The sequence below is a fragment of the Balaenoptera acutorostrata genome, chromosome 7, assembly GCF_949987535.1.
Source record: "Balaenoptera acutorostrata chromosome 7, mBalAcu1.1, whole genome shotgun sequence".
Lineage (NCBI taxonomy): Eukaryota > Metazoa > Chordata > Mammalia > Artiodactyla > Balaenopteridae > Balaenoptera > Balaenoptera acutorostrata.
Window position 1 is genome coordinate 39,048,973 of NC_080070.1, and position 12,546 is coordinate 39,061,518.

The 12,546-nt window shown below is 37.5% G+C and overlaps 1 protein-coding gene across 3 annotated transcripts in view; it reads left to right on the plus strand.

Moving 5' to 3' along the window:
- The window catches only part of IMMP2L (inner mitochondrial membrane peptidase subunit 2), a 539,770-nt gene that overhangs the window by 92,227 nt on the left and 434,997 nt on the right, over positions 1-12,546 (plus strand). Inside the window, exon 5 of one of the 3 annotated variants that reach the window (XM_057550483.1) lies at positions 7,284-7,305. The exons of the other annotated variants lie outside the window; for them this stretch is intronic. Within the exon in view, the coding sequence (XP_057406466.1) occupies positions 7,284-7,290 (7 nt within the window). The 3' untranslated portion in view covers positions 7,291-7,305. Of the gene's footprint in view, positions 1-7,283; positions 7,306-12,546 lie in introns of those variants that run through there. 3 annotated transcript variants of the gene reach the window in all.

Below are 12,546 nucleotides of genomic sequence, written 5' to 3' on the forward strand. Positions count from 1 at the left end.
TGTGAACTGCAAGTTACTCTTATCAGGGAGCAGGGTGACATACACAGCACTGTGACTGGGTCTGCAGGCACTGAAGGAGCAGTGACTGTCTAACACCATGCTGCATTATGGTAGGTGACAGCGGGACACCTAACACCTAGTATGTGTAGTAAGCTGAAAGAGGCCAGTTCAAGCAGGGAAAACTGGAAAAATCTTTTAAAAATGTGCTGAAGCTCTGCTTTAAATGAGATACCTGGATCTGTACTTCTGGGAGCTAACAGCAGCCAGGGGACAGGCTGCCATACAGGAATCTGGAGTGGGATACCTTTGAAACAGATGAGTACACTAACTCCAGTAATGTGAAGAGTGGTCACAAACAGCAAGCAGAGAAACGAAAACATGTGGTTCAAAATTGAAAACACCTCTTTGGAAAACACAATCGCTCTGTGCATGCCTGACTCCATTAGCTAGATTTGTATCAGCCTTTCATCAGTGTGGTACAATGAGATAGCAGCAGATAGTCAAGAAATGGAAGCTGGTATTCTTTGTTTCTCTCAATGATGTCATTTTGGAATACCAGTAGTAGTTTTATTTGTTAAAATAAATGGAGGGTGTATATATACAGAAAGAAATAAACATGCTGCCTAATCTTTTCATTTTTCAGCACTGTAGTTTGGAGCAATAACTCTACAATGAAAACAACTATCATAATTTTGGTAGTTAATAGCTTATGAAACTATCTCACAGAATTAAGTACAATGTACAGTTTAAAGCAATAAGTTTATTTTTCAATTTCTCATGGAAAATTAGCTTGAAAAGAAAATGTCATTAAAAACCTAATTGTGCCCTTTTTTACATGTGAAGTTTAGACAGATTTATAGTAGCTTGGAATATTGAAGAAATTACAACCAGAGAGTTTTGGTTGGTTATAATTATTGGAGATCCTGAAACTGTGGCTGACCTGTAACATAGAGGTTGAGTGAGCTTTGAAGATTTCATTGGGCAAAGTCAGACTTTAAATTCTGCAAGAATTAATATATACTGTAGTTATACTTTGAACTTAGTAATTTTTTTAAAATAGAGCTCTTTCTTAAAATTTATTGATTGATTGATTTTGGCCATGTTGGGTCTTCCTTGCACGCAGGCTTACTCTAGTTGTGGCTAGCGGGGGCTACTCTTCGTTGCGGTGCACGAGCTTCTCATTGTGGTGGCTTCTCTTGTTGTGGAGCATGGGCTCTAGGCGCGTGGTCTTCAGTAGTTGTGGCATGCGGGTTCAGTAGTTGTGGCTTGTGGGCTCTAGAGCGCAGGCTCAGTAGTTGTGGCGCACGGGCTTAGTTTCTCCACGGCATGTGGGATCTTCCAGGACCAGGGCTCGAACCCATGTCCCCTGCATTGGCAGGTGGATTCTTAACCACTGCGCCACCAGGGAAGTCCCTGAACTTAGTAATTTTTAACTTCTCATGAGTATGAAAAGCCCTGATATTTTAGTGAGTTACCAATCTTGAATGGCAGACAACACCACAAGAGTTGAGAAGTAAATTCTTTGAGCTTTTTCAAATGTTTTCTTAAAACTATTTTTTAAGAGACATATGCTTGAATGGATGATACTGTCTTTAATGTGGAGTTGTGTTGTTCAGAGTATATATATGTCCAAAACAAAAGCAAAACCTAGCATGGCTACCTTAAAAGATTAGTTACAATATGGGTTGAGCAGTGAACATAGGACACTCTGTTTATTGAGGTCATGATTTTAATATGTTTGGAGGTTGTGTTTTTTGCTACAAGCAAGTGATTTTATTGGACATGGCATAGAACGAGATGGATGTATATAACAGTCCAGCTACTATTACCTTTATTTAATTCAAACTTTTAAATTTTCACTGATGTTTCAAGAGGTGGAATAATAGAGGTAATACCCATGGGTGAGTTATAGTTTGGGTTTTGCTTCTAACTAGCCAGAGGACCTGAGTAAGCCACCTAATCAGTTAGGGCCTTAGTTTCTTAAGTTATACCATCATGAAGTTGTCCTGGGTGACCTCTTCATAAACTTTACCCTAATGTGATTCAGAAGGGCTGGTTTCGACAGAACCTTTCTGAATCCTGCTCTTATTCCAATTCCAGTGTTCATTCTCTAGATCAGGGCTGTCCAATAGTAATATAATGTGAGCTCTGTGTAATTTTAAATTGTCTACTTGGCACATGAACAAAGTAAAAAGAAATAGGTGAAGTTAATTTTAATAATATACTTTAGCTCAACATAGTATATATCCCAAATATTATTTCCGTATGTAATTAATATTAAACTATTAATGAGACATTTTACCGTGCTTGAAGTACTAAGTCTTGAACATCTGGTGTGGGTTTCAGAGAACACATCTCAACTTGGACTAGCTACTTCCAGTGTTCAGTAGCCTCATTGAGGCTCATGGCGACTGTATTGGACTGTGCACCTGAGGTCACTGGATCCTCATAATCGCTACCCATCAGTCAAATTTAGGAACTTTAGAGTCACTTTTAATTCCTTTTGTTTTCTACCCTTTTCTATTCAGTAGTGACAGACTTGCACTTCCTAGAATCTGTCAGGATTTAGAGCTGAATCGGCACATTTTCTCTTTATTTTCAGACATCCAGAAAGAGTAACCTGAGTTCTCTTCAATCCCTTAACTTATGAAATCAGACTTCTGTGTTCAGTAATTGACAGAAACTCCTTGAAAAAATTCCCAAACCTTCTCAAGTGCTAAATATAATGGCCACAATATGAATGCTTCCTGATGCCATAGCAAAGTCAGGCGCTGTAAATACTTCTTCCTCCTTGAAATTTCCTCGTCCCTCATCATATTACACTCCTTTCTCGGTTCTTCCTTGAGTTCTCTGTTTTGCTGATTCTTTTCTTGGATCTCTTTTCTTTTCCCTTTGCCCTCTGTCCTTGACTTCTTGCCTAAGAATCATGCCTGTACTTTTAGCTATTTATTGGACATATCTATATGATGCTATTCTGTGGATTCTCCCAACCTGGCCTTTGCTCCATACCAAACTTGTTTTCTTCCTCTGTGTTATTATTTTGGTTGTTGACATTGCCATATTTGGTCACAAGTCAAAGTTAGAAACTTTACCATAATCTTTAACTTCTTCCAATTTTTTTTTTACCATCTACATGCAATTAGATACACAATCTTTTTGGGTCTACCTGTGTAATACGTTCTGAACATTTTTCTTTCCTCTTTTTTGCAGTGTTTCACTTCATGTCCCCCTCACCCTTGCTAAGATCCCACATGGTGCCTCTTACTTTGACTCTGTTTCCTCTAATACATTTTCAACATTGCTACCGGAGTTCTTATCAACACAGTTGGATAATACTGTTTTCCTGTTTGAAACTTACAGCGATTCCATTTGTCCTCTTCTTCCGTGGCATGTGAATCCTAGGCTACTGTTCTATCTTTAACTCTAGACATTCTCTTCAGTATTTTCCTCTCCTCTGAAACCTTTAAGGCCTAAATTTAAAGATGAAATTTTAGTCTTCTTGATGATCAGTGGAAGAAACTCGTCATCAAGTGTGGATAGTATGGCCTGAAAGCATTCATATACTCATAAGACATGGGGAAATATATGGTATGTGATACTCATAGCTAGGTTAACAAGCAGATTTCTGTATTTCCCTGTAAAAGAAGCCCTGTATAGATATTTCAGTTTCCGAGCAGTAAGAATTAATAGCATCCTGGAAACAATGAATGATGTATGTCTTATTTACAGATATACTTTCTGTACTTGGAAACTAATGTAGAGAAATACCTTAGTTAAAGTTCTCAGCTTGGCTGAGTTTTACAGGAAAACAATAGATCCCCTGAGGTAATACTAATGTAAGTAGAAAGTAACTCTGGCAGTTAGTACATCTAGTTGGGTTGAGAAAGAATGACTTTATTGTTACCTATTTTCTAATATTTTTACAATTGGTTGTCTTCTGGCCTCTCTATTCTCCTAGCATATTTCATTTGAATGAGATGTTAGTTCTTTATAATGCAACATACTATTTCATCCAGCCCAATCCTATTATTATAAACCTCATGTGCCTTAGCTGGCAATGGGCTTCCCTTAGGCAGCATAGTCATTGATGCTGTGGGAGGAAAAGGATAAATATTAATTGGAAGGTGTTACTTCTGGGAGACCTTAAAGAAGTACTAAATATGCTGAGGAAGTCATTTTTGCTGCTATTTCATGGGAGTTGGTTTAAAATCTAATTGCTTGATTTGAAGGAAAGCTAGAGGTCATAAACAGCAATGAATAAATTGTCAACAGGAAAATTTTTGCATATAGTAAAACTGTTTTGCCCTTTTCTCAAAAGGAAAACAATGTAATAGCCAATCATCATATTTAAAATGGTAATTAACCTTCTCATCTCTGTAATTTCAAGCAAGTCTAGACATGAACTCAGGATTCAGCATATTGTTTTAATGTAAACTTGGGTCCTCAGTGAAAACTTATTCTCTAAAATCACTAATATTGTGCTAAAGTATGAGCAGTGTGACTCATAAGTAGGAGAAAAAAGCCCCAAACTGTAACTGCAACAAAATATTTCCTTTAAAGTAAAAATGATCTTTTTTTTAAAAAAAAAAACACAGAACAGTCACTACCATTTATTTGGCACATACAATCTGTTACACACTCTGCTAAATACTTTATAAACATTATCCCTCTTAGTTCTCAAACAATATCATGAAGCAGCTATTGTTATTTTCAGTTTAGAGGTATTTAAGTTGAGGCCTAGAGAAATAATTTGCTTGGTTCCATTTACCTAGTAAGCGACAGAGCTGGGTTTAACTCAATTATGACTCCAAAGTTTAAGCTCTTTGTGCCATTTTGCTGTTAATTTTTAAGGAAAAAAAAATGCACTTTTCCCCCCCAGACTGTGTGCCAGGTTTCCTGTGGAGGATTAAGCATGAGGATGTTAAATGAGTAAAATGGTTAATGTTCAGGAAGTCCCTCTCCCGTTACTTACGGCTCTATTGCTGGGAAATTTAGATCCCACATGGTTTCCTTATCACCACCACGTGCTCTTCCTAGTCCAGAGACTAGGGTGTAACAATGAGAATGATTCATTGTACTCATCCTGGGCTTTATATAGTCATTGTTTCATGTGAACATCACAAGAAGCCCTTGAAACTCTATTATTTCTGTTTTACTCATGAGGGTGTCATGGCTAAGGGAAGTCAACGAACTGGCCCAGATTCTCAGCTAATACTTGGAAGAGCTGTCTGGAATATTATAAAAATGATCTTTTATGGATCTGTATAGTTCTGGACTATTTATATACAATTGGAAGTTGTAGAATTAGAAGTGGTTGAGGGCTTACTTTGTGTCAGGAGTTCTAAATGCTTTGTATATATTATGTCATTTAATCTTCCCAATAACGTGTGAGGTAAGAACAGTTATTTTACAATAAGGAACTTGTGGCCCGTGGAGGTTTTAACTTGCCCGAGGTCATTCAGTAAATGTGGGAGTGAGGATTTGGACCCGGGCCTTCTCACCTCAGGGTTGTGCTCTTGGCCGCGTGGCTCTTCTGCCAACTTCATAGTCACGTAGTCAGCCAGCCAGTCAATCTGCTTCTATAACAATGAACTCTATAGCTACCACTCAACTCATAGCTAGTACTCTCATTTCTAAGTTGAAGCTTTCTTGGGATGTAGATAAGATATTTTGATGTATTGGTAAATAAGTGCTTATACAAACACACAAATACAGTACATTTAAATGTATCTCAAAGCCATTTTATACAGTAACAATAAACAGTTTTTGCAAATTAGTTATTGCAGTTGAGGTGTGTTTGGCTAAGTCAAGTAATGGAATTTTTTCTAAAGTTTTTTGTTTTTAACTTAAAAAGAAGGCTTATAGTTTGCAAAGATCAACGAGGGTTTCTTTTCCCAGGTTCCCTCCCCAATTACTTACCCTTTCTTAAAATGCTACTGAATTTGATGATTTTTCATGTCCTTTTGGAGTGACATCTTCTCCACAGTTAAACAAAACCAAGCATATACATCTTGGGATGAAAATCACTATTCAGGGCTGTCTCTGGCTGAAGGAGGGGTTTGGTAACTGTTTAAAGGGCTGAGTAGAGCTTGGGGTAGGGGGTGGAGTGTGGTGTCTCACCTGTAGCCTGGAGTAGCCCAGGTGGGGGATTGATGAACATCACAGGCTTGTCTGACAGCACGTGAAGTCATCAAAAATGAATTGTAAGGCAGTAAAAATCCTGACGATTTAAAATGTACTGCCGCAGGGGTCAGAGAGCCAGGTATAGAAGGAGGGACAGGTCTTATTGCCCTTTTGAAGGACAGGTAGATTGGGAAGTAAAAGTTACATGCTTGGCTGTGCTTTTATATATTCCTAACATACCTTTGACTGGGCAGGTGGGGTCCACATAAAATGATGAGGCTAGATTGACTTAAAGTATAGATCAAGCACAAAACATCAAAGGAAAAGTTAATAATAGTAATAGCAGCTAATACAGAACACTTGTATAAGCCAGGCATTGTTCTAAGCACTTGATCTATATTAACTGATTTAGTTACCATAAAATTAATTTAAGTGTCAATAATTTGATGTCTATCTCACGTGGCAACCCTGTGACCTGTATACTATTATTTTTATGTCCATTTTATTAACATACAGCAAGGTTAAGTAATTTGCTCAGTTTACACAGTCTAGTAAGTGGTGGAGGCAAGAGTCAAAGTGAAGTAGTCTGCCTCCACAATCCATGCTCTTAACCTCTGTCATACTGCTTCTCTAGAGGAAGACAGAAATGAGAGAGAGCCAAAGAGTCACAAATGCATATATGATACAGAGTGGTACCTTTACTACCAGTTAGTTTAAGTATCGATCGGAGGCCTCCATGCCTGAGGTTACACTTCTGTTTAGAGTTTTGAAAAACAAATCATGTAGATCATCTGAAGTAAAGAAGTGGCTTATCCCTATATATCAGATGGGGTCTTGGTGAGAAACAGATGGTACATGAAAGAGGGTGATGAAGAGAGGTTAATAATGAAGGGGCTGTTCACAAAGGGGTGGGCAGGATTCAACTGGGAAGAAATATTGAAGCAACCAAGGACTAGTAACAGTGGGAAGTCATGACAGCCTTATGCCAGAGGGTCAAGGAGAGGAAATGGAATTACCTATACTGGTGAGAGCTGGAAGCATGGGAGAGGGGCCAGTGGACAGGAATCGGGACCTTGAGTGACTGAATGTAGTGACTCCCAAAACAGCGTCCTGGTGGGAGGCCGGGGGTGACAAATTCCCCACCTTCTCTTTTCTGTTAGCTTGTGATCTCCTGCAGGTGCCTCCCATTGGCTGAACCCAGCTGGAAGCTAGAAGTCAAGGAAGCTTGGGTAATGTAGTTCACAGATGTCAGCCTCTGGGGTAGAAGTCAGAAACGATCAGGAAGTGGATCTGGAGGGCAGCAGATTAACCAGCGTGCTATTTGTTATGGGTTGAATTCTGTCAACCTCCCCCTCATCCCCCAAAAAAACCAAAAAAAGAAAACCAACCAAACATATGTTGAAGTTCTAAACCTCAGTTTCTCAGAATGTGGAACTTATTTGGAAATAGGGTCTTTACAGAGGTAATCAAATTAAACTGAGCTTGTAAGGCTGAGCCCTAATCCAGTATGACTGGTGTCTTTATAAAACGGGGAAATTTGGACGCAGACATACGCAGAAGGAGAAGTTGTTGACACAGGGAGAAGATGGCCATCTATAAGCCAAGGAGTACCTGCAGCTACTAGAAACTATGTGAGACGCCTGGAACGGATCCTTCCCTAGCCTCTTCAGAGGGAATATGGCTGTGCTGACACCTTCTTTCACACTTCTGACCTCCAAAACTGTGACACAATACATTTCTGTTGCTCTAAGGCACCCAGTTCTTAGTACTTTGTTACAACTGCTCCAGGAAACTAATATACTGTATATCATGATAAAGTTTCTTATTGACCAACTTTGTTTTTCATTTCTTTTAAGTTTATATAGAGTCATAGAGTTCGAAGACTTTAGAAATGAGCTAGTGTAAAACACTGATTTTGGAGATGAGAGCCTTGCCCAAGATCACGAAACTTTATTGGCAAGGTCAGAGCTAGGGCCATACAGGTAAGGTGTGTATCTAGACATTGTGTCACTGAATTTTTAGGTAAGAAAAGCCTTGTCACTATAAATTTACAGTTTTCAATATCCTAGTAATTAATTTTGGGGCATTAATTAATTATGAAGTGTTGGTATGTTCCTAATTCATTTTTTTTTTAAAATTTTTTATTTATGTATTTATTTTTGGCTGTGTTGGGTCTTCGTTTCTGTGCGAGGGCTTTCTCTAGTTGTGGCAAGCAGGGGCCACTCTTCATCGCGGTGCGCGGGCCTCTCACTATCGCGGCCTCTCTTGTTGCGGAGCACAGGCTCCAGACGCGCAGGCTCAGTAGTTGTGGCTCACGGGCCTAGTTGCTCCGCGGCATGTGGGATCTTCCCAGACCAGGGCTCGAACCCATGTCCCCTGCATTGGCAGGCAGACTCTCAACCACTGCGCCACCAGGGAAGCCCCCCCTAATTCATTTTTGAACCAACATTTTCTTGTTAATATGAGGTAAACAACAAACAATATGATAAACATCCCTGTAGGTAAATCATTGTTACCAGTTCTTGTTCTGCATAAGATCATGTTTGCATGATAAACAACAGAGCATCAAAAAAGCAATTGCCTGTGTCCAGAATAAGTGAAAACTCAGTAGCATATCTTAATAGAAAAAAATTTCAGTAGGTTGGAGAGATGTGCCGAAGTCAATGTATAAACAAAGACTTCAGAGTTAAAGAAGACTTCACAATAAAACCTTAAGCTATATGTTGGGAGTAAAAATGATTACAGCCCTTTAGGGAAGCAGTTTGGCAATGTGCAGAAAGAGCCTTAAACTTTCATTTTTGCTAGTATTATATAATTTTGTATATATATATAAAATATATATTTTTCTCCCTCAGGATGCTATCTGCTTTTTGTTTTTGTTTGAACATACTGTTCTGGAAAATTTTAAATATATACAATCTTGTTTCATCTGTAACTCCCATCTACTTTGTTAACCCTGTATAATTTTGTTACAAATCCCAGACATCATATTGCCCTTTGATTATTGTTTTTGATAAGTAGTTCAGTTTTGAGGAATATATTCTAATACAGGAATTTGAAATGATTGAAAAACTTTATACCCATTATGTTCCTTACAGAATTATTTGTGATGGGGGAAGAAATTGAGAGCAACTATCTGGCACTAAGGCAAAGTATAAATTGTAAGATGTCCATTTGATGGAATGCTGTATTAAAGTGAAGCCTGTGAACAGTTGTAGGTAACATGAGTAAAAGCTTATGTTTAAATGATGAGAATTGAAAAAGTGGATAGAATAAAATAAGCAAGGAAAAACTTGGCTTGGAGAAATCATGAGAAGGAAATAGACCAAATATGAAATAATGATTTACTTGGATCACAGTGTTGTGGGTTATTTTCCCTTTTGTCTGCTCTTCAGTGTGTTCCATATCTTCTATATTGATTAATTAGTTTTATGATGGGAAAAATACAATATACTTGAATTGTGATTAAAAACAAGGAACACCGTATTCGGCTTTTGATAGTCATACTACCTGGCTCTAAGCATTTATGGTGATTGTGGGACGTAATTATAAGAACAGATACCGTCACAAAAGGAAATTAATAGGATTTTTCTGGATTGCAAAATTTGCAATTGACTACTCTCATTCCCTCCTTTTCTTAGTTAACTTTTCTACCTTTACCACTTAAAAAAAAGGAGAGAAGGCAAACATTTATTTAAAAATCTCCCACAAACACCTTTACTTACGAAATACAAACAAAAAAATGATAAAATACCCATTCCTCTGTCTAACTTCTGAAATGTTGATTGGCCTTAAACTTGGTTCTCATTTCTGATTGGGCTTCCTCTAATTCCTTGTAGGTCTTGAAATTGCCACTAAAACTTGTAATCTCCAATGTGTTTAGCTGTATTTGTAGAAGAAATATTCCGTATCTAATAGGATTTAGGTAGTAGCAGTTAAAATGTCTTTAGAAACTCAGTTTACGTGCCCACATCTTTATATGTTTATTCTGTTTGCTTTATTCATTGCAATTGAAATATATTGAGTTTGAGTTACATTTTATATCTGAGGTTCTGGCTGCTTTCTCTCCTTTACCCCCTCTACCCTTATGCTGGGGTGACATTTCAGCCCATACAGCTGAATTGTAACATGAAGCATTTTGCCTGGTTTCTAGCTGCCTTTTTGGAGCCTGTAGAGCTGCAGTAAGGCTATCTTAGAGCTGTGCTATGAAGCATTTTTATTTCCCTGAAATCTATCAAAACTTGATTAGAATTCTCTGATTTTCCAAGTCAGCTTGATTTCGACGATGCCTTCAAGGTTTTAGCAATTTCCTTTATTGCTCCACATTTTATCTCAGGGGACTGCACACCTGCAATCCTCCTATCAAAGGGCCTCTTTGCATCGAGCTCTTTGTAAGGGAGTCCCCTGTGACTTTCTGCTCAATAAAGGGGGTATGTTTTAAGGAAGAAAACTACATTTTACCATATGAAATATAATAATGATGATTAATAATAAAAGTAATGGAAACTTTTGCCTGTCATTTTGGTTGCTGTGACAGAGGGAAAAATATGAGAAATGGCTCTTAAAACTTTTGTCTAGAAGTATCACAAGTCACTTTTGCTCATATTTTATTGGTCAAAGCAAATGACATGGTCACTTTTAAAGGTGAGTAGAAAAGTATAGTGAGTATATAACAGAATGTTAAGTATTTGTGAGTACTTTCATAGGTGTGATTGGTTGATTAATTTATTTAACTAAACTTAATTGAGTCCTTTTTGCTCTTCATTGTTGTATTACCATGCCTGTAATATGTACAAAACAAACAATATCTCAGCTCTCCTGGAACCAACATTCTTGTGATAGCACTCATCTGGAAATCAGCTTGTCAGTATTAATCAGGAATCTTAACCATGCTTCTGTCTTTTGGCCCCATAATTCCACTTCTGGATTGCTATGGTAAAGTGATATTCTTAAATACAAAATTATGTGTAATGATAAATATTGTGTATATATACTGTATATACTGAAAAATTAGAAACAAATGTCCACTAGGGAAATAGTGAACTATAAAAAATTTACTCATAGAATATTCTGAGCTCATCAGTTAGTATTGAAAACAGTTGTTACATTTTAAGTGGCAACTTGGTGACCACTTTAGCATCCTGTGATTAAGTAAAGCAGGTAACATAATTGATTCTGGGCTTGGACTGGCAAGATGGTGAGGACTTTAAATTATTAGGATTACATAGAAGGACTAGATGCCCCCAAGTATGAGTTTATGGACAGGGGCGTGAGGAGGATGGAGAGAAGCTAGACGTTTTAAATTCTAATAGGATATCGAGTCATTCATGTAGACATATCCTGAAGGCAACTGGAAATCTGGGATCAGAGATTGGTTGGAGATTAGGGCTAAAAATGTTCTTTGGGGATTCATCAGTATAGAAATGTTAATTGAACTTGGGGAAGTAGATGAGCTACCAAGAAATGAATTAAGAGGAAGAGGAATGCAGGCAGAGAATCAAAGGTAAGTGGTGGTGGGAGAAAGGATGAAGCGGATTCTGAAGAAAGTGATGAAAAGATCAGAGGGACTGGAGAACGAGAAAAACGTGCAGTTTTGGGAAATTTTTAAGGAAAGAATTTTTTGGAGGGAAATAGAGCTGAGAGGCAAAGGAGAAAGAGATTGGGGGGTAATTTTATTGGTCATTTCAAGCAGTTTTTTTTTGGTAACAGGGTGGTACGGTGGTAGGTCACTTATTAGTTAAAACAGAAGCATATCATATATATTATTGATGGTAATAATACCATTCCATAAAAATTGACCAAAGTTTTTTGTCCATTTTAAAACTACTTGTAGTAAAAGGCTCAAGTGATAGATTAAGCGGAAATAATTTACATCTTAATAGACATTTACTCATGCGAAGAAAAAGTACTGTACAAGGAAAATTCATACAAAGCTTTATGCTCACCAAGTGGTCAAAAATACCAACCTTATTCACATATTGAAAAAATAATTGGTATCTCCGAGATCAGAGCAGATTAAGTGGTCTGAAAGATGCAAAAGAGAAAAGCAAAAGGTGGGAAATTTTAAATCTTTTAGGCAAAAATATCTGGGTAGTATGGTTCTATTCAGCAACTCAGTGATTTATTATATGCTATATCTTGAAGCAACTAGAGGACATGGTGACCATTTTTCATGACACAGAGTATTTTCTATGTTTGCTTTAAAGGACAAATTAGTGACATTTGAAGACTTTACAATAACTTTGTGGGAAGAACTAGGGCATTTGCAATGAGAAAAGTGTAGTTTTGCCATGTACAAAAAAATGCTATAAGCTAGTAAAATGTAACAGCATACTGTATACCCAAAAGGGCTGCTGTTAACACTTGTATCTATGTAGATCTCTTTTTTCCTCAAAACTTTATGGTTTTAAATGAGTACAGGTT